Below are 21,149 nucleotides of genomic sequence, written 5' to 3' on the forward strand. Positions count from 1 at the left end.
AAGTTCGATGGCAAATCCTCCCTCTTCAAGTCCGTGGAGGATCAGGAATCAGAAAGGTGAAATACCTCTTTTTTTTTCCTTTTTACTTTTACCCGATGTTACAACATCCAACTGCCATGCATGTGGGCATTGTCAGTTTATTGGTGAAGCCCTCTGGACATCCTCAATAATTCTTGTTGATTGTCGTCTTATGGTTCCCATTGATTTTGTAAAGTGGGGAGAATGGCGCTAGGCTTACCGCACCTTGACGTCACTCCTGTTTGATGTCAGAAGGGACTAGTTACTATATTTGGGCAAAAATGGCCGCTCCCAGACTCAGTGATTATGACAAAAATTATTGTTTTCTTTATCTTTTTACTGATTAATGCCAAATTCATTAAATCACTGCGAACGTATTAATTTTAGGTATAGATAATGATCCATTTATTATTCCTTGCTGACCTGACTTCTCCTTTAACTAACACTTTCAAAAGGATGACAAGCTTTTCCAAATGCAGGACGCTCAAAAATGGACAAAGACTGGAGGCTTAAAGGGATAAAACTAAGCAGCCATTAAAGCATTTCTCCACTGACTGAACGTCTTTTGGTTTTATTGAACCAAAGGAATGAAAATAGATTCAGATTGTACAATCTGACCAAGACATTTTCTCGGTAGCAGCTCCTATCCCAAAGAGTGTTGTCTGTGGTGTGTTCAATGACTGGTAGTATTTTTCAGATTTGAATGACTGGTTTTAGTCATCCGCTGCTTTCTAAGCATATCAGTGTTAAACTAAAGTTCTGCTTTAAATGTGCAGTAAAAGCAGACCGTCCAAACAAATCAAACGTCAAACCAGCTCCACCGTTCATGATTCAACACTCACACTTGCATTTGATGTCCCTGCCAGCGTTGACCCCCTCGATCTGCAGCTGAAACACAGAGTGGGAGCGGGAGGAGCGGTCGTTCTGGGCCGTCATGGCGGTGGAGCGGTTCTGTTTGGCCAGAGCGATCAGACCGAGAACCTGCAAGGAGAAAAAGAAGAAGGAAAAATGAGTCTTCATTGCGTCATTATGTGGTCTACGATGGTGGAGCCTCGGGAAGCCGTACCTGATCCTCGGTGTAGACCTTTTCGTAGGTCAGGTTGGTGACAGACACCTCGTTGTTGGCCGTCTTCCGGATCTCGTGTTCTGGTCTCTTGCTGGCCTTGCCCTTGTACAGGAGGTCTCGCAGAGTCTCGTTGTAAATCTCAACAAAACTGGCTGTGAAGGTGAACTGAGACGGAAACAGTTCAGATGTTAGATTTGATCCATCGAGGAGGACAGAGCCTCAAATGGTAAAACCTTTTAGCAGCTGAACCCAGAAGACACTGAACCAACCTCCCATCCTTGTGACTGCAGCTTGTCTCCAGCTTTGAAGATCTGCTGCACGGCTCTGGGAATGACGCCCCTCGTGTCGTCGATCTCCTCCCCCTCCATGGTGTAGGTTTTCCCACTTCCAGTCTGACCGTAGGCGAAGCAGCAGACGTTGTATCCATCCAGAGCCGACTGAACCAGCAGGGAGATCTCATCAAAGATCTGAAAATAAATTTTCCAATCAGGCTTTTTCCTTCGTAGCAAAAATAACACAACAGATATAATCACAGTGACTGTTCTTAACGAGCAGAGATTTCATTAACCTCCTGCTGCGATGACTGAGGCCCAAACACCCGGTCGAAACTGAAGTGATAATTCTTCTGAGTGTCTGCAGATTTCCCTGTATGAGACTGAAGGGCAGAAAAGGCAGAGTTCAGTTTAAACCAACAGCCTGATGCTTTTATTTGAACCATGACAGCATTTCAAAAATATTCCCACCTCCTCGCTTTTGGCCAGCATGATGGACTTGTTGTCGCTGGCTGCCAGCTGGATGTGTTTACTCAGGCCTCCATCCTCTAGAGGGCGAACTCTGCAGAACACCCTGATATTACCCTGAAACAGAAAATGATTCCCTTTTTAATGTTCCTGAAGATTAGAGACTGTTTGCAGTCACAACTTGGATATTTCAGGGACATCATCACTGGGCCATGAGGAGTTTCATCATGCAGGGACCCACCTTTAGCTCCTGGATGGTGTTATGGAGGCGCCGGCGCTCCATCTCCCCGGCGTGAAGCTCGTCTTTCTGCTCCGCCACCATCTCTTTCAGAGAACTGACTTCTTCTTCCGTTTCCTTCAGGGTGGCCTGGAGTCTGGCCAAAGTAGACTCCTGAGCTGACAGCTTCATCTGCAGGAAAACATTAAAATGAAGGAGAAATATATTTATTTCTCTTTCAGTAGGCAGGAGATTGGATTCATCATTAATAATTTTCTTAGCTAACAGGTCTGGCTGCTGTCAGCCGTTTGGACTCTTGCAGAACCAGCCGGTCTGAGGAGGAAAGCGTCTGACCTTCAGAGTCTGCAGCTCCGTCTCCTGGCTGTCCCTCAGAGTCTCGATAACTTTGTATTTCTGTTCCAAGTTGGAGAGCTCCTTCTGGAGAACGTTCTTCTCACTCTGCTCCTTCTCAAGCTCCTTCTCCACTCCAGATAACTTCTTCAGCTCCCCTTCATATTCACTAATCCAGCAAGAAAAAATATAAAGTTCAAAACCACAAACTTTGAAACCCAACTTATTCTCTAACAAATCAAACTTCCTACCTGATCTTCCTTTTCTGGCTCTGGACTTCTCTTTCCAGTTCAGCCACTTTAGTTTGACTTTGTGCCACGGATCCTTTCAGCGCCTCGTTCTCCTCGTTCACAGACTTAAACTTGGTCTGGTAGGTGCGGATCTTACCCTCCATGTCGCTGACCTTCCCCTTCAGGTCCCATGGCTGACGACGGGTGGCCCCAGTACCGCCTAAACACAAGAACTTCATTAGCCTCAAGATTCTACAAACAAAACTAAAAGTGTGATTAAAGTCCACTAATCTTTGGGTAACTTTAAATTGTATAATGCAGTGTCAACATCTCCAACTAGAACATCAACGCTCATTTGTTTTGCAAATTACTGCAAAAACTGGACCTAAAACCGTTTTTCGATGCTTTCATGTCAAAGATGACTGAAGCAAAGAGTTTCTCACCAGGTTTGGTTGCTGCAGCATTTTTGGTGTTTGAAGCTTTTGGAGCAGTGGAGGCTGCAGTTGGCCTCAGGACTCCTGGCAGAACAAAACAAAACCATTAAGCTATGGCATGTTCCTTCAGAAGCACCAAGTTTTATAAACAATAAGTTATTGGGGCCATATTTAACCCATCAGGCGGCAGAGAGGGCACCTCACCTCTGGAAGGAGCAGCAGCCACAGTAGCAGCTCCTGCACCTCTGACTGGTCTATCTGTGAGAAAAAGAAAAAAAATATATATTTTTTATGCAATTAAAGCAGAAATATGATCTGCTTGGATGGTTAAAATATAAGTACGTACAGAGAGATGCTCTGGCTGCTGCAGCAGGAGGCCGCTTGTCACCAATGATTGTTGCAGCAGCCTGAGGTTTATGTGGATCCTGCTCCTTACGCATCTTCTTCTGCAAAATTACAGCACAAAGTGTCAGGTTCTGATTTACATACAATAACTTAAGTGCAAGAGAAGGGAATTCACCTGAGATTCAGGGAATTTAACTATAAAATTTTAACATTAATTTGGACCAACAACAGATGCTTGTCTACTTCAAAAGTCACAGGTCTTATGCCTACAAGGAGCTCAGCACAGATACAACTTCTCCAAAATGGAGCAAAGCTAAAGTAATACAGGAGATGATCATCTCTATATTATCCTCTCCTGCAGATCTTTCTTCTCAGGCTCAACATTTCACAGTGAAATAATATCTCACAGAGGATCTCTAAGAGGATCGGCTTCCTTCCACTGATCTGACCAGAATAACATGCCGACTTTGACGGCCACAAGGCCTTCCTCTGCTGCAGCTGCTTCTTGGTCTTTGTCTGACTTTAAATTATACACAGAGTAACACATCTTTATGGTTACAGAATAGAAAATATCCCTATGTGCTTTTATGACAAACCTGCATGGGAGCCATTTCCTGGGAATTCTCAGAGCTGCTGCTAGTGAGAACCCTTTTTGTTGACATGACTGGTAGTCTGGACATATTCAGCTGAGGAGAGAGGAAAATGAAAGGGTCACATAGACAGTAAACCTAAAAAATTAACGGTGAACAGAGGAATGTGGCCCCTCCCCGATCTGTTGCTGCTCACTCCTAGTTGGCTTCTGTTTTCTTACAACAAAGATGCACTTGCATACTTGACATTTTTAACACCAAAGAAGACATTAACTTCCATTCTTTAAGCTAAGGAAGAAGCACACCTCACTGTTATAGTTGTGAAAGGTTAAAAGCAGCCTAAGAAGATGAGACTGATTTACAGCTAGTGTTGCACCGATACCGGACGAGGCCCCAATCCAGCACTAAAATGATGGTATCGGTGAGTCCCAACAAAAAGGGCACAGATACCATTTTGAGTCATAAATGTTTTCAACTATTTTCACCCATTCCAGGTAGGCAATAAAAAGTTCTACTGGATTCACTTTGTATTAGTCTTTTTCCTGCTTCACAAAGGTAGGCAGCAGCTTGACAAAGCCATGATGGCAAGTATTTTACATCCAAGTAGTATGCAGTTCTTCATATATATACACACACATCAATTTCAAACAGATGGTATCGGACGATACTGCACAGCCAGGTATCGGGTATCAGGGCCAAAAAATTACATCGGTGCAACACAATTTACGGCTGATATCAGCTTCTCACTGTTTTGTTTTTCTGCAAAGAGCTGAAATCAAAGTAACTAAATGTAGTCAGAGTTCATCCTACATGTCTACTTAAATCTTGACAAACAGGGTATTATATTGTTAATAAAACTATCATGGATAACATCATTATAATATCATTGAATAATCAAAGTATTGAAACATTCGGGACACAATAATCAATGTGTTTCCATGTTTCTGTGTCAATGTAAACAAACATGCTATTAGTTTAGAGAGATCCTGATCAAGAAGCTCAACTAAATTCATTTTGAAATAGAAATACCTTTATTGCCCCACAGAGGGAGAATTCAGGTAAGAGACACAAAACAAACAAAGCCTACAGGTACAAACAAGTCTGAATAATATGGAAAACAGTAGAAAAAGAGAACAAGAAAACATCAGCTTTGTATTCTGAAATTAAGCCACAAGGTAAGAGGTGGGGTTAATTTAAAGTTGAAAGTATAAGTAACATACTTTGGAAGACACTCCAACTTATTTGGCTTAAAATACTATAATATAATAATAGGCTAAAAGTCACAAATCAAGGCTGAACGTATTTCTGACTGTAACGTTAATCAGAGGACATGCATGGCATCTTAGCAGAAGAAAAAATAGAACATCGCGATATCTCCACACCAATGGGACTGGTTTCTATTGTTTTAGATAGTTTTTAAAATTCATTGGTTACAGATGGATTTTAACTCAAGTTCTGTAAATCACACTGTTAACTTGTACATGCATCAACTCACTCTGAAACATTTCGATTTAAAATTTGCCCGGAACTGATTATTTGTTCCGTGTAATCCGTACGAGATTAGCAACCAACGTCCGCGTTGTTGGCGTTCAGCTTTTACCCTGAGTTAAAACTCTGCGCAGCTAACATAGAAAGCAACTATACAATAATTTAAATGTGATTCTTAAAGGGATATTAAAAAGCTTGGATGATTAAAGTCATCCTTTTAATACTAATACCTTACAATACGTCAGAGTATTCGCTGAATGTCCTCCCGTTTCGCCGTCTCAGTACGTTTGAATTTGAAATCAAACTGTTTTGGTGAGCGCTTCGGATTCTCTACCGTGATTGGCTGAGAGGGTGTAAACCCCGCTTCCGGTCGTGTGTGCGCTTGTTATGGCTCACGGTCTGTCTTGCTTGGGCGGGATACATAGTCTTTGTATGGTAAACTCCGCCCCAAGAGAGATAAAGGTTTTATTATTTTTCCTGTAAATTCTTTCCCCACAAATAACACATGTCCAGGGTTTAAACTGAGAAGTCTTGCAAGGCATAGAAAATTATGAATTGTTAAAAAAAATCTTTGTTTAATAAAAAAAAAAAGTGATATGATTTTGTGAAACACTTAATATATAATATATATATATATGAAAGAAGAAATTGAAGTTATTCTAAACACAAAACATAATTTTGACAATCATAAATACAATAGAAAAGTATGGAAAGTTAAGAATTTTGAAACAGAAAATCTTAACTTAAGGATGCCTAAGTCTGACATCATTTAATAGAGAATAGCTTTATTTTGACCATAGGTGAAAACTAAAATTAGACACTGTTTTTAAAAAAAAAGGTATTTTTACTTTGCTAATGGCATTTGACTGATAGGATCTGCGCAAACCATGAACTAAATTGACTTTTGCACTAAGCATGAAATATCCTATGTATTTGGCTTTTCAAATCACATTACAATGTGTTGTATTCCACCGCGAAACTAGAAAGAATTCATATCGTTGCAATAAAACATTTTATGCAAATAAACAATTATTCAATTTTTTTCTCACGTGAAACTGACAACTATCAATTATAAAATGAATCTGAAATTTTGTCTATAACAGTAAAAATCCTGCAGATTTGATTTTAGTGATCAGTTTATTAAAATCAGCTATTAGTTGATTATTCAGAACCATTCATTGGGCCGGTGTTGATCAGGTTTCTGTTTACATTTATGCCTGCAGCTTCACCTGATGAGCTTTTTTCATGTCTTTATATTTGCTGATTAAAATGATGAAATATTTGAAACTTAACCACATAAGGATTTTACAATAATAAACCAGTCATAGCCTTTTTTCATAAACAGTTTTTGAGTTTTATTCTCCATAAGGGAAGAAGAAACAGTCTGTTCCGATGTGTAAGAGGTTTAACTGTGCATACAGTATGCAAGAGTTTAATATAGGACAGTAAATAACTGTTTACCAGGAGCATTGCTAGGTTACTTTTTCATAAAAACACACAGACTTACAAAGTTGAGCATACATAAGGACTGTTGCTTTGTTGTACAGCCTGGTAGGACATTTTGATTGGATAGAGACAGTGTCCCAGGTCATCATATCATTTAATGCTATATTAACAGGTTTAGGTCAATTAGGAGTCTGACTGCAGCGTTTTTATTCTTACACAGCACCATTAAATATATTAAAACAATCAAAACAGGCCAATAGATGTTTTGTAAAACAGGATATTTCCTGTTTTTGTCATACGACTCAGAAAAAAATGCTTTAAACTACCTAAAAACAAACAGTATTTGTTCTAATTAGATAGTTTGAGCATCCGTCGTTATATTTAATAGGTCAAAAAGATTTATTTTGGTTACACGGTAATCATTCATCTGCTCCAAAACATATTTTTTTGTTTTAAAAGCTGTGACTCCTTATAATTATTATTTTTGTTTGCAGTGGTCTGGACCTGGGACACCGTCTGGGATTTGGATCTGTTCTCATAGATTCTGTACACAACACATACTTCCCTTTTACAGATGAAAAAGTCTTTTCTATCTATTGTATGTACAGCATACTGCAATAGCATAATGCCTCAGAGTGAATATACTGTGGATAACATTTGCACTACAGGTTTAATGAAAGTAATAATAATAATATGTATGAAAAGTTCTTAAAAAAAGGTTGATAACAGTACCTGTCAGCCGTGTTAATCACACAATCATAATTTCCCATCAGCCCCCCTGATAGCAGCCGGGTGGGCTCTCATCACTCACAGGAGGATGCTGCTCTGAATAACCAAGCTAATGAGATCTTTCTGTCACTATCATGCAATCACTCTTCCTCTCTGTATGATCCTCTGTCCGTAGAAAAATACAAACATGATTTATAGGTTTTAAAAAAAAAAAAGACAAACAATGACAAACATAGGCGTGAAGTACGAGCTTCATCAAGTGCTTTCTGTAGGACTCCACCGTCCTGCTTTTCTCCAACGTGTCGCTCTGCTGCGGATTCCTCACGTTTACTACATTCTTGTAGAACTTCTTTTGTTCCGGACAAAACGGTTCCTTAAGTCCCCGATCCTCTGATGTGAGTTTAAGGAGAACATGACTACGATTTGAGAATGAATCCTTTGAAATTTGGATGGAGAGTTTCCTCACTTATAGATAATTTCTCCTTAATTCAATGAAATGTTTTCTTCAGCGTTCAGATTAATTAAGTGGTTCCATTTTGGTGCCGGTTCTCAAAATCTTTTTTCACTCTTCCTTGTGTTGGCTTTGCCAAATTGCCGGAGCTTTTTTTTTTTTTAAGGGGATTTAATCTGAATACCAACAAAGTTACCTTACTGTAAAGAAATCAGGTTGAATCATCTTTGATTTTACAGATAATTTACTGTGATCTCCAAATCGTATTTTTGAGCAGGGCTGTTGATTCAAAACCAACTTTTTGAGACATGAAATGTCCGAACCCCAAACCAGCGTTCTCACTTTGAGGTTCCTTAAATCAACACTTTGTAGATTATCTGTAATCCAAGCACGGATCTTTAAGCTGATCTCAGTATTAAAGCTCCAGAATCTGGTGATCTAAGCTTGTTTCTTTGATTGTTTTGCAATATCTCACTGATCCCTTTCTAAACGTCCTTCAGAGCTACTTGACAGTGAATATAAGCACGGCCCTGCTGGAGTCGGTGTCAGAGCCGGATGGCTGATGAGGATGGTAACAGTTTCTCCTTTCATAGCCGTGTCTTTGTTTTTTTTTTAGTTTGAAGAAGACTGTAAAGATGAATGACGCTGAATCAAATGGAGCTTTTTACACTGCAGATTATTAGTAATGTCCTAAACGGAGCCGGAGGACGCGGCCTACGAGTTCATGTGCTCCACCTGGATGGCTGACGTGGACACGGTTAGACAGAGGTCCTTATGGGTCACCGGCAGGTCGCCAACAGCGACTGGTTTGTACTGAATCTCACTGGCCGACACCGTTTTATACTGGTGCAGATCAAATGGACAGGGAACCACGCCTTCAGAGGGTTGCTGGGTCGCCTGGTAGCTGCCTGGGGGTCCAGGATTCTGGTTCTGATTGGTGTTGTTTGGGTTGTTCTGGTTCTGAAGCTGGCTTCCTCTGCCGCCGCCTCTGCCTCGACCGCGGCCTCGGCCCCGGCCCCCTCCTCCCGGGGTGAGGCCCTGGGCCTGCTGGGCAGCTACTGTTGCTGCCACAGTCAGCGGGTCGGGGTTGTGCTTCCGCATGTGTTTCATTAGATACGTCTCCTGGAAAAAGACGAAAAACAAAACATTCTTTGTTAACATTTAGAATAAACTATTTCAGGGCCCATTTTAAAGGTCAGTATAAGATATGAACACTCATTACCAGTCAAAACTTTGTACACATCTTTGTCATGTATTGGTAGTTGAATGAGGACATCAGAAAATTATAAAATAACCTGAGCTTCTTCAGGTCGTCACCTAAAATGCTTTTCTGAAAATCTGACATATTTTCCCAGAGTATCAAAGGTAACCACAGAGATGGGGGATCCGGAATCAACAAGTCATCTCTATGTCATTTATTTGTTCTGCTTAGCCACAGAACAGGGTGAGTCCAATCTGGTTAGACCGGTGCAGATTGGGCTCACCTGGTTCAGCGGCTGGGGAGATCAAAGACATGATATAGAGATGACTTGTTTACTCCACATCCACCATCTCTGGGTAACCAGACGTTCACTCAGTTTATGTAAACATGTTTCATCTCCCTTCCAAAAGTGGTTGGCCAAATTCGGCCTAAGAAAAGTCGCCCAAAAAGCTGCCAGACAGAAAAAAGTAGCTTCTAACAGCCATTGTAGGAGAATCTTCTCTGGAGAATCCTCTCACTGAAACTAATCCCTGAGAAGTTACACAAATGGTTTCATTGGGATCCAGCTAAACAACTGGAACCAAACAATAGACTCTAATGACCCACTGGGGGGAGAGGCAGATCGTTCATTTGCATCCGATTCAGAACGTTCTATGGAAAATGGGACTCCATGTGTTTAAAAAAGCAGCTCGAAACTGCAGGTTGACAAATAATCCAATAGATGTAGCAGTGGGAAGGTGGAGAAAATCAATACATTGATGGAGAAACTGATGGATGAACAGCCAGATGGAAAGATTCAACTTTAAGACAACATGGAGTCTAGAAACAGCTGCATAGTACTATCTCTACATAATCCAAATGAAATATTCATTACAATTAACCATCATTTTCTTCACTTTGACATCTTAATCAGTTAGATTTAAATCAGCTGCAGTCATTCAGGACAAAGAAGCCATCTGAATTTACTATATTACTGGTTTGGATGAATGGCACTTCAAGCATTAAAGATAACCGAGTACTAGGGCTGGGTGATTATTTAACATCTTTTTGTTTATAAAGATTTCATTTGTGAAAAATCTGTTTTTTTTCTTCACTAAAACACTTATTGGTCTCCCGTAGATAATAGTTAAATCAGTTCATCACTCTCTGTTTTTAGATATTGCCCATCCCACTAAATGCACATATTTAGTTATATTTTCACGGTTTGATGATGATTATTTTACAAAGAATGTTTGACAGCTTGACGTTTGTTGTCCTTTAAGTTAAGTTCACATTCCACAGGGAATTTTTTCGTATTTTATTATGGAACTTTAAAAATAAAATGAAAATCGAATAATTGGATTTGTTAGGAAAAAAAAAATAGATCAGATTTTTAAGCTATATCCCCCAGCCCCACTGTATACTGCATCCAAGCAGCCCTTAACAGTTAAAATACCACAATGATAATGTGAAAATCACTGCAATTTGTCCATTTCTAGGTTAATTTCTAGGTTACGGTAGAAAATTTATATGTTATATAAAAACAGAGAAGAAATATGCTAAAATAAGTTTCAGATAACAAAAGACCATCAGGAAGGAGGGAGTCATTCTGCTCTGAGAAACAGTGGAAGACTTTTCCTCAACAGAGAAACAATAAAAAGTTTCCAAATGTTTAAAACATTTTCTGAAATAAGTGTTGGACTGAAGAGAGAGAGCAGGAGAGTAAAGTCAATTCTTTGTTCAGTTTAAATATTTTTAGAAACAAATGGCAGACCTATTGAAATCTATTGGGGAAAATATGTCACTGCAGAAATGAACAGAGGCAGCAGCTACAAAGAATCATTGCTGGTGAATTATGGCACAAATCAAATGAAGGGAATTTTTTACTAAATCGATATTTTAATTATCAAAGTGGCTCTGATGTAATTTATTATAGTGAATAATGTCTGTTTTTAATTGCCATGGACCAGAACCAGAACTGGAAAATCCCAGCCACTGACAGAAAACGTTTCAAAGCATTGATCGTCTAAATCTTAGAGCTGAAGGTCTGAAAGCGTACCGATGTGTAAGATCTGTTGCAGAGGCCGCAGGAGTACAGCTTGGCATGTTTGACGGTGTGCGTAGACAGGTGTACTTCCAGACTGGCAGCGTCTGTGTAACCACGGTTACAGTTGTGACACTTGAAGGGCTTATCTTTGTTGTGCTGCCGACGGTGAGACTGTGAAGAAAAAAAGACACAGATTTAACCAAAAACATGGCAGAGAGTCAATTTTATGCCTGGGAGCATAAGAGAAATGATTTCACAGACCTGTAGGTTGGACAGCTGAGTGAAGGCTTTTTCACAGCCCGGATGGTTACACTTGTAAGGTCGGTCACCAGTATGGATTCTGGGAAAAGAAAACAACAGATTAGTCCGTTTCACTTGGATATATTTACAAGATTTTTATACAAAGTACGATATAAAGTAAAATGTAAGAGCAGATTTAACTCCTCTAAAGTCCAAATGAAAACATTCGTAAAGCAGCAGTGATGGGATTTTGTCCATTCCTGTCTAATGCTCATATTTCTTCTACTTTCACTTCCACAAAACGTTTATTTTTGGTTCAAGGCTGCATGACCTACTCTGATCTTTGAACTGGACGCCTGCAGATTCTGGTCTTTAACAGTTTTAGATGGATCATTCATCCAGAAACATCCAGATGAATGAATCAATCATGATTAAAGTCCAATTTATTGTTATGAATTTATAAAGAAAAATAATAAGATTTGAGTTTTCCTGCCACGCTGGAAAGATTCCAGAAATAATGACCCTTCACAACGACTTAACACACGATCTCCACCAACCTGCTCCAAACATGCACACATAAGAACCCAGTTGATGACTGGAAACCCAGCCCCCCATCCCAGTACCGTGTGTGCTGCTGTAGGTGACTGAGCTGCCTGAATGTTTTCTGGCAGTAGGAGCAGGTGTAGGGCTTGGCCCCCGTGTGGATGCGGATGTGCTGAGACAGGTAGCTGGAGTTGGCAAACGACTTGGAGCAGTGGGGGCACTTGTGGGGCTTGGCCTCAGTGTGGTTTCTAACACGGAAAACCGGGATCGGAGGGAGATGGAGGGGAGGGGGATGGAGAGAGAGAAACACAAGAGAGAGAGAGAGAGAGAAACAGCGAGAGATTTTTAAGCTACAGCATGACCAAAGTTCCCAACGAACCCATGCGTTAAAGGATCTCCAATCAGCTGCTGATTGGAGATGGTTAAGTTTGACAGTGTGCTCTTTGTGCTGCGTCTGAGTTGTGAAAACACAGAACAAACATACAGCAAGCACAGTCACGCTTTCCTTTCTCTCTCTCTCTCTCTCTCTCTCTCGCTCTCTCTCTCCGTTCGGTGTGTCCTGCAGTAAATGGGGTGTATTGCTGTAATATGGATCGAAACGCAATGGAAACGGGTGGCAGGAACAAAGACGGCGATGGAAAACCAAGAGCAGAGCAGTGAGTCGCACAGAAAAATAAATGAAGAGGTGAAAAGCTCAAACTAAAAATAAAAACATCCTTTTAAATGACGGCGGCATGGATGAATAAAGATGGTTTTATTACATGCAAATTCATGCAAAATTAGTAAAAATCATTAGATTAGCTGTTAGCCTACTGGTTTACTATGTCAATCATGCATTATATCAAACTAAATGTGTAGACACTGGGAGCTTCTTTCACTGCAAAAAACGGACCTAAAATTAAGTAAACAATTTTTAAAGTGTATTTGCCCTTAATTTGAGCAGGTAAAGCAGGGTTTATACATGAATAAGTAACTCTTATTTAATGCTTTTTAATGCTCTTAGAAATAATCTGAATGCCATCAACAAGTACCCAAGACTTATATATATATATATATATATACATGTCAAAATCCTTCATCATCTTCCTCGTTTTCCAGCCACTTTGGTTCAAATTTGCATTTCCCCCCCCATTCTCTAGCCTTTTCTCCGCCTCAAGCTGCTTTTCCGAAGCATTTTAATGCCACGATTATCAAATTGAATTCATTTTCATGCCAATTAAGGCCTTAATTTAAAACATAATAATTTAATGACATTTAATGATTTTTAATGACCCGCAGAAACCCTGAAATAAGAATGGCTGCCAATTAAATTTTGTGTTTTTGTCCTTAAAATAAGGCAATCATTAGATATTATGTACTTGAAATAAGATAATGGGGTTGTTTTTTTTTCTTTTTTAAAAGCTAAATATTCTTCAGTTCTAAAACTGTCTTACTTACCTGCTCAAAACAAGGGAAAATACAAATGTTGCTGTATTAACACTAGCAAACCCAGTAAACAAGAAAAGTAAATAATATTGTTGCTTGAGGCTCCAAGTTAAGGACAGAAAATGCTACTTTCACTTTTGAATCTCTAATTTTAAGTCTCTTATCAACAGATCTGCACCATGAGACCAACAGCTCACAGAGAGATAAGGACAATAAATGTGCCTTTTAATCTGTTTGGTTATGTAACACAGTCCAAACGTGTGAAAGGACTATTTATATTTGTGAATATTAAGAAGGATCTATAAGTGCTGAACACATCAAGCAGCAGAGATTATTACCTGGAACTGAAGTCATGAAAATCCTGATTAGACCATCCTTGTTTTCTTTTTCATTTAAGGTTATAAATCTGCTATACACACAGAATGCAATGACCACAATAATTAAAATAAAAATAAATAAACAAAACAAGGGTGGTCTTTTAATTCTATCCATGATCATGTTTGTTCTGTTTTAATATCATTAAACCAGTAGCGTAAATGATCCATATCAGCTGTAGTCATTTAAAGTGGTTAAGAAAACCATTGAAAATAGAGTTTTTTCACCATTATTGTCCCTTAAAGACAAACCTGCACTTTTACAGATGTTTTCCTCTAAATTGAAAGGGCTGAAAGAGTCCATCTTAAATTTAAAGGACAATTTGAGTTTTGTGGGGTTTTTTTTATAAAGAAGCATAAAACCAAGGAGTGATGTCTGAAGTTTAGTCAGGAAAGAGATTATAAGGGATGACCAGATAGATTCACTGTATGGATTAAGGTCATTGGATCCATTGGGCCAAAGTCAGCTTTGATCTAAGTTGTGTTTTTCTGCCGTGTCCTAAAAAATGTAGCGGGATTATAAGAGCAGTTTTAATCTGCAGAAATATCCCCCAAAAAACTAGCAGCATTGGGAAATGACTGTTTGGACAACATGAACTACCTAACATGTTTCTGGCATCTGGAGACCAAACTTCACATTATGGACTAATATTCAGCTGCACCTGAAACAGAGTCCAGAAATCTTCCGGTTTCACACAGTGCAGGAAGCAAATATGAGCAAGACCAGTGAGGAGAATGTGGGTTTATAGCAACTGATGCTGACCCTGCAATACTTCCCAATAATAGTTGCAATTAAATTATGGAACTGGATGGAACAGAGCTTCTCTTTATTTTTAAAGATGAATAAGATACTTCATAAGGGGCCTAAAGATTAAAGAACTAATAGTTTGAATGAATTAATCCTACAGGATGTTGGATATTCCTGTTGAACATAATGGTTCAACATCCAGCAACAACGTCCTTCATCTGATGGGAGCCAGTTCTTCTACTCTGAAAGACAATGTTAGGAAGTCTTTAGGTCAATATAATATCACTAAATGCAAAGACAGGCCATTTCTGTTTGCTCTGTAGGATCATGCAGGAAAAGTGAGGAAATAAATGAAAGAAATCATAGTTTGAAGTGTGGCCTGCATCACTCATCCTTCAGCTCACATGGCCTCCTCCAGCCCAGCATCACAAAGTGACTTTCTGTTACGGCTTTGATGCATTTATGGCGTGCTGTTTGCAAAGATGTGAGAAAATGAAAGTATCAGATCGAGAAATCTCCATGAATATAAATGAAGGCATGCAAAGCAGGAACATACGGCTGCTGCATGATGGTACAGCCTGATAAACCTCATCAAACAGGCCGATCTCCAGAACATGAACTGTTTTATCAATCTAATCGGAATTAGGTTTACTGTGAGCTTTGATCATGATGGTTGGACTGCGCATAAAGAGCTTCACACTGTCAAAACTATCCCAAGAGTCTAAAGCTGACTCCCCCCCCCCATTTTTCTCTGTGGACTCATCGTTACACAGAGGGAACAGAGATCAGAGGCACAAACAGAACCTCTCCATCTGGGCGGCCCAGTACCGTGTGTGCTGCTGTAGGTGACTGAGCTGCCTGAATGTTTTCTGGCAGTAGGTGCAGGAGTAGGGCTTGGCCCCGCTGTGGATACGGATGTGCTGGGACAGGTAGCTGGAGTTGGCAAACGACTTGGAGCAGTGGGGGCACTTGTGGGGCTTGGCCTCAGTGTGGGACTTGGCGTGGATCTGCATGTCGGACTTGCTGAAGAACGTCACTGCACACATCCGACACCTATTTAAAAAAGATCTGACTGTAAACAGGAGCTGAAGGAATGAGGGGACCGCTTAGTTTTCTCTTTACTAAATATGTGTCCAGTACCTGTAGGACTTGGGTCCATCTTTACTGGTATGATCATCTTCATCATTTGATAGATCATAAGGGTCAGCAGAGTGGTGCTGCAACACATCAAGAGAAATTTATGAGAATGAAAGAGAATTATAAGTCAATATTTGCATGACAATCCAAAGAAGCTCACCTGTCCACCAGCAGCAAGATGAGCTAAAATTAACGCATCACTTCCTGGAGGGAGAATCCCGCTGACTCTGCTCATCGCCTGTTTGCTCTTCCTGCCCCGTTTTGACGGGGTCTGCATGACGATGGCTGGAGGAAGACCAACATCATCCTTTTTATCTGGAAGAAAAGAAAGAAGAGCTTTTAGTCACTCCATGTTTGCTTGGAAGCAGATGCAAAAACACAAAAAATCAAAAGTGAATTCTTCAAAAATATATTTCACAGTAAAAATGAAAGAGAAAATACAAACAAAACTAGAGCAAAAAACAGAAGACAGATGAAATAAATCACTGCCCATTAATAAACCCGACTGAATAACTGGGGATGAACTTCACCTGTGTTTGAAGGGTGCACAGCAGACACTATCATGGTGGTAGCAGTGTGGGGTCCGCTCACAAATGACTGCGTGGAGGCAGTTGGTACCAGAGTGCCTTGAGGGGTGGTGATCACTAACCCCGCTGAGACGAAAAGACAAACAGTAAACAAGCAGTTTATTCAACACCATTAAACACTTCTAACATCTGCAGAGACTTCTAACATCACTCTACAGCTAGAGTGATGTTTATGTTTTTAGGTTGTTGAATCAGATGCTATTAATGCCAAAACATCTGACTGTGGCCTCGGTAGGTTCCTCCAGAGAACAGATCATGATATGATAATTTAAGTCATAATGGAAGCATTTTGTCCTTGCAAACAATCTTATGCATAAATAAAACAGGTGATTGTCACAGAGAAAGTAAGCTCTCAGTGTCTGCATTGTTTAATTTTATTTAGTATTTAATAGAAATGTTATAACACAGGATAAACGAGTTAAATATGCAGAAACTACATTAAGAGCACGGTTTATGGTTTGGTGTGGGCATGGCTTATAATTAATTGTTTGGATTTTCAGTATTTTCAGTAGAAAACCGTCCGAACCGTTCGGTTTCGACTGTCTCGGTTCGGTTCGCGTGTGTTGCGTTCGGTTCATGCGCTGCTCCTTTTTCTCATAGGCGAAGCGATTACACTCCAGAGCAGAAGGTGGCGGTGCTGCGACCAAAGCCAACCACCAGTAATAAACAAGAAGAAGAAGCGAAGCAGCTTAGCAGAAAAAAATCAGTTGTTGTGGAGAATTGTGTGGGTATGGCGAGTGGGAAAGAACAGGAGTTGGAAGACGCGCCAGCAGCACTTTATAGGTCTGTGTGACCTACGATGACGGCGGAAAGAAAGTTGTGGATAAAAGTGCAACAGTGTGCAAGCATTGTGCAACACGTGTTGTTTATGCTAACAGCAACATGACCAACATGTCAGGCTAACAATCAACATATACCGAACCGAAAACCGTGACCACGAATCCGTGAACCAAACCGTGGATTTTGTGAACCGTTCCACCACTAGTTTGGATTAAATAAAACTGGGTTCACTAGTGATTAGTGTTGGACGACATGGCAAAAACTTATATCACAAAACATTTCTTAATTTCGGCTTATTCGGTAAAATTCCTATATTCATATAAAAGCATAAAAAAGCCTAAAAAAAAACAGAAAGGAACTCCCATAACTAATACCTGTACACAGTTATGACATTTCTCCATGTTTATAAAACAACACATTTTAGAAATATTTGCTTAAAAAAAGAAAAACACATAAAACCCAATAAACCTACAAAATAAGTAAACCACTAATGCTGTGATAATAGAGCATAACATATACTAAAATATCAAAAATTTCCTTAAAAATCATTAAATTAATTAACTCATATCCTGATATTGATATATAGCCATACTGGCTTCAATATCTAGCGCCCTATAATTTCCACGATCACGGAACCGCGGATGGAATCGCGTAATTGGCAAATTAACGCGGAATCTAGTGTAAACGTGGAATTTCTACATTTGAAATGAAATTCTGTTTTTGTGTGGGAGAAGAACGTATGTCAGGGGGCAAATGCACACCGGGGGACGCAAATCTGGCCGACATAACCCTTCCCGCTCCGCTTCCGCTCACCCTCCCCCATCAAAACATTCAAAAACAGCACTGCTTTCGGCGAAAAAGTTGGAAAACACGACACTAAGCCCTGAGTACAGAGCCGAGCAGTTCCCTTGTGACTTTTACGTTTCAGGCGAACTATTGTTTTGCAAGTTTTGTCAACATCCCATTGATTGGAAGCGCAAAAATACATACATAAAACGGAAAAAAAATGGAATTTTCAAAAATTAAAACGGAAAAACAATTTGGGAAAAAATAAAACGGAATTTGGGAAAAAATAAAACAGATTTTATAGGGCCCTAAATATCCTAAATGTCAGGAAGTCTGTCTTTGTGATGGAGATAAACATTCAGCCTGTTGGATGAAGTCTGACTGCAACAGATACCTGCAGGTTTGCAGTAACAAAGATGATAAAGTCTAAATCGTTGGAAGGAAGAAACAAAGACAAGCAATATTTGAAGCATTGAGAGAATATTCTAATATTACGCTGCTGTTATACTGATATCAGAAATGTTAAATGTGCAGCAAATGTTTTTACTGAAAGTTAAAGAACCAGAATCAAAATTCTGCTCCTTCTCAACTCTCAGAGATGCTAGAGCTGTTAGACTGAACGAACCAATAAATCCACTTTAAAACACTCGACTTAAAGGAGTTTAAAAAAATAAAAGGATAAACAGATGTAAGTTTGGGTCCAAGTGAGAAAAAGCAAAAACCTTTTCTCACCTGCGGTCATGATCCCAGTGGAGGGAACAGGCACGACCGTGACGTTCTGGGAGGTGTGTGACTGGTGCAGATGTCCCCCGACTCCACTCAAGCTTCCATTACCGCTGTTGCCCCCCCCTCCTCCTGACGTGTTGCCACCTCCTTCCTGTTTGGGGACCACCCGCACCCCAGGCCCCGCGTCCACTGAACCCGGGATGGCGAGCACAGCGGTGGGGTAGTGAGGGGATGAGGTGGAAGACGTAGAGGAGTGAGGGAAGGGAGATGCGTTGGCCTTGTCCTGACCCAGCTGATCCTTAGTCTTGTTGAGGAACATGGCGTTCTCAATCTAGACAGTGGTGGAAAGTATAAAAGGTGGAGTAATAAAGGGGCGAGGTGGTATGTGGAAGGTAAAATGGTTTATGAGGGATAATAGAGGAGGTGAAAATAGAAGAAGAATGAAGAATGGTGAAAAAGGATTTATGGTGCACAATATAACCAAAAATGTTCAGATAAGAGTAGGAAGTTAGTAAAATTTTTTAAAAAGAGGTTAAGTATGAGGAGGAGAAGAAAAGTGTGGGATGTGAGGCCAAGATGCCACAAGGAAAAGGACAGAGGAGGTGATATAAATGATAACATTCAGGTTAAGAAAGGGGACCAACATGGGGAGGGAGTTAAAGGAACAAGTGATTGGATTAGTGAGGTGAAAGAGAATCAGAGAATGAGAGAAAAAAAGAATACAAAGGCATGGTGAGATGCAAAAAGTAAAGGACCAATGAGAAAATAAAGAGATAAAAGAGGAGAGGGACAGGAGCGACCATGTGATCAAGTGAATGCATCAAGAGATGTTACAAAAAAAGTCACTGTTCTTGAATTCATTCAAGAGAATCCTTAAAGAAGCAGTCAAAGTGATAATCCCATTATAACCATGTGCATTTCAAGACATTTCCAACAATAAGGTTGTCTCTACCTGTCCTTGTACAGTGGGGACGGGAGACCAAAAGTATGATGAGTTGAAATGGGAATCGTCCATTATTTCTGTAATTAAAAAGCAACACACTTAGAAAACACCTGTCCTTCCCCTCTTCACTGATTTCTTTTCTTTCAGTGTTACATAAAGGGAGACCATGCATGGCTGTATTCCCTTCATTACATCCTCTCCTCCAAAGACTTTGATACAACAAGCATATACCTTTTAAAGAAACTTAAATATAGGAACCAGCTATAAAAAAAAAAAAAATCCTCTTCTTACAGAGAATTTTATACCAAACTAGGTGTTTTAATGCTGATTTCAGCTTCATGATCAAATTTGCAAAGAGGATGTGAAAGGAATCTAAGCAAAAATGTTAATCCCAAATAGGGATGGTGACAGCAATAATATAAGGTTAGCAAATCAGCATGTTCTCATGTTTAGCACCACACCCCCCCATGCACTTCTTAATTTATCTCTTCAATTTGTGTTGCTGTGATAAAAAAAAAATACAATATTGGACAGGTTGTTATGGAAATTAAATGTGTAAGTTGTTAAATTATTTAATGCATGTGTGTAATTTTCTTTATTGGTAGGAAAAACCTTTTTTTTGTGTTTGTATCCATTAAATTTGTCAACACACCATGCATTTATATGCTACTTAGCATACCGGTATATAATGTTGCAGCAGTTAGTTTTGAGGCACAGCTTTTTTAAATGCATGTGAAGAATTAAAATGCCATGCATAGTCATATATTACCTCATTTCACACCTTAGCAAAATGCATGCAATTAGTTACATGTTAGTAAAGCTTATCCCTGTGGGTTATAACAAAAAATAGCTTCCAAAGAGGCTGGGAAGCTAATGAAAAAAAAACCACCATAGCAAATCCTTGGCACATTTCATGCAGCATAAGTCAGGGTATGTTTGTTTTTCATGTGCCACCTCTGATCTCTGCTGCAGCTAATTAATAAAATATGGGGAGAAACCAACAAGCCAAATCAATTCATCCGCCATGCTCTAAGTGATCAACACATCCGCTTTAAAAACAGAGGGGCTGTCACAGTGCTGCAGAAAAGTCGATGTTTCAGTGCTCTGAGAGCCATTTTTGAACGACCGGGCACAAACTGGCTCCAAACTGTGGCTAGCGGCGGGCTAACGTTAGCAATGAGGGAAGCTTGCAGGGATAAAATCGGTGTAAATACGTATATATTCGGATGAGATGTTTGAATGTTCTGGTGTGTTTTGCTGCAAGCTAAAGCGGGCTGAGGGTGTCATCGGAATAGCACACAAACATGGCTAACGCTAACTTGCCTCCATTAATTTTCTCCTTTTGTTCGTTGGCTTGTTCACTCAAGCTAAAACTAGAGGCCTGGCTGTGTTCAAAGGTTTGACCTGAGAACACAAACATCATCCGTCCCTACGCCTCCATTCCTCACTCCCTGCTCATCTCTCTCAGAGAAAATAAAAAAAAAGAAAAAAAAGTGTCGAATAAAAAAAAAAAAAAAAAAAAAAAAAA

At 39.8% G+C, this 21,149-nt stretch overlaps 2 protein-coding genes across 4 annotated transcripts in view; both read right to left on the bottom strand.

The window, feature by feature from the left end:
* LOC107086724 (carboxy-terminal kinesin 2-like) overlaps nt 1–5,786 on the bottom strand; it is an 11,651-nt gene extending 5,865 nt beyond the window's left edge. The window contains exons 1-13 of one of the 2 annotated variants that reach the window (XM_015377849.1): nt 5,710–5,786; nt 3,998–4,087; nt 3,403–3,502; nt 3,261–3,314; nt 3,066–3,140; nt 2,644–2,842; nt 2,396–2,561; nt 2,066–2,233; nt 1,828–1,941; nt 1,653–1,739; nt 1,354–1,551; nt 1,085–1,249; nt 861–999 (exon numbers count right to left, since the gene is read on the bottom strand). In XM_015377849.1, coding sequence (XP_015233335.1) covers nt 861–999; nt 1,085–1,249; nt 1,354–1,551; nt 1,653–1,739; nt 1,828–1,941; nt 2,066–2,233; nt 2,396–2,561; nt 2,644–2,842; nt 3,066–3,140; nt 3,261–3,314; nt 3,403–3,502; nt 3,998–4,081 — 1,549 coding nt within the window. In that variant the 5' untranslated portion in view covers nt 4,082–4,087; nt 5,710–5,786. The remainder of the gene's footprint in view (nt 1–860; nt 1,000–1,084; nt 1,250–1,353; nt 1,552–1,652; nt 1,740–1,827; nt 1,942–2,065; nt 2,234–2,395; nt 2,562–2,643; nt 2,843–3,065; nt 3,141–3,260; nt 3,315–3,402; nt 3,503–3,997; nt 4,088–5,709) is intronic. The other variant, XM_015377852.1, reaches the window with a different exon arrangement.
* A 2,072-nt stretch (nt 5,787–7,858) lies between these two features.
* LOC107086739 (zinc finger protein 384-like) lies at nt 7,859–21,139 on the bottom strand. 2 transcript variants are annotated; one of them, XM_015377870.1, is made up of 11 exons: nt 20,945–21,139; nt 19,631–19,698; nt 18,685–19,009; nt 16,330–16,452; nt 15,960–16,114; nt 15,803–15,879; nt 15,491–15,715; nt 12,196–12,363; nt 11,594–11,672; nt 11,345–11,503; nt 7,859–9,227 (listed from the first exon to the last, which is right to left on the bottom strand). In XM_015377870.1, the coding sequence occupies exons 1-11, from the start codon at nt 21,042–21,044 to the stop codon at nt 8,820–8,822; spliced, it is 1,887 nt and encodes a 628-aa protein (XP_015233356.1). In that variant the 5' UTR covers nt 21,045–21,139; the 3' UTR covers nt 7,859–8,819. The 2 variants fall into 2 exon arrangements, with proteins under 2 accessions (XP_015233356.1, XP_015233357.1); XM_015377871.1 differs by lacking the exon at nt 12,196–12,363 and having other exon boundaries at nt 20,945–21,138.
* Between the last annotated feature and the right edge of the window lie 10 nt (nt 21,140–21,149).

The sequence above is a fragment of the Cyprinodon variegatus genome, unplaced genomic scaffold (assembly GCF_000732505.1).
Source record: "Cyprinodon variegatus isolate N-32 unplaced genomic scaffold, C_variegatus-1.0 Scaffold160, whole genome shotgun sequence".
Lineage (NCBI taxonomy): Eukaryota > Metazoa > Chordata > Actinopteri > Cyprinodontiformes > Cyprinodontidae > Cyprinodon > Cyprinodon variegatus.

What these genes read in the sequence shown, in the direction of transcription:
- LOC107086739 (XM_015377870.1), bottom strand. Translation starts at nt 21,044, where the DNA reads ATGATGTTTGTGTTCTCAGGTCAAACCTTTGAACACAGCCAGGCCTCT. An exon ending in TCCCCACTGTACAAGGACAG is followed by an intron (nt 19,010 to 19,630) that starts GTAGAGACAACC and finishes ACCACTGTCTAG; the next exon opens with ATTGAGAACGCCATGTTCCT. An exon ending in CACTGGGATCATGACCGCAG is followed by an intron (nt 16,453 to 18,684) that starts GTGAGAAAAGGT and finishes TTTTCGTCTCAG; the next exon opens with CGGGGTTAGTGATCACCACC.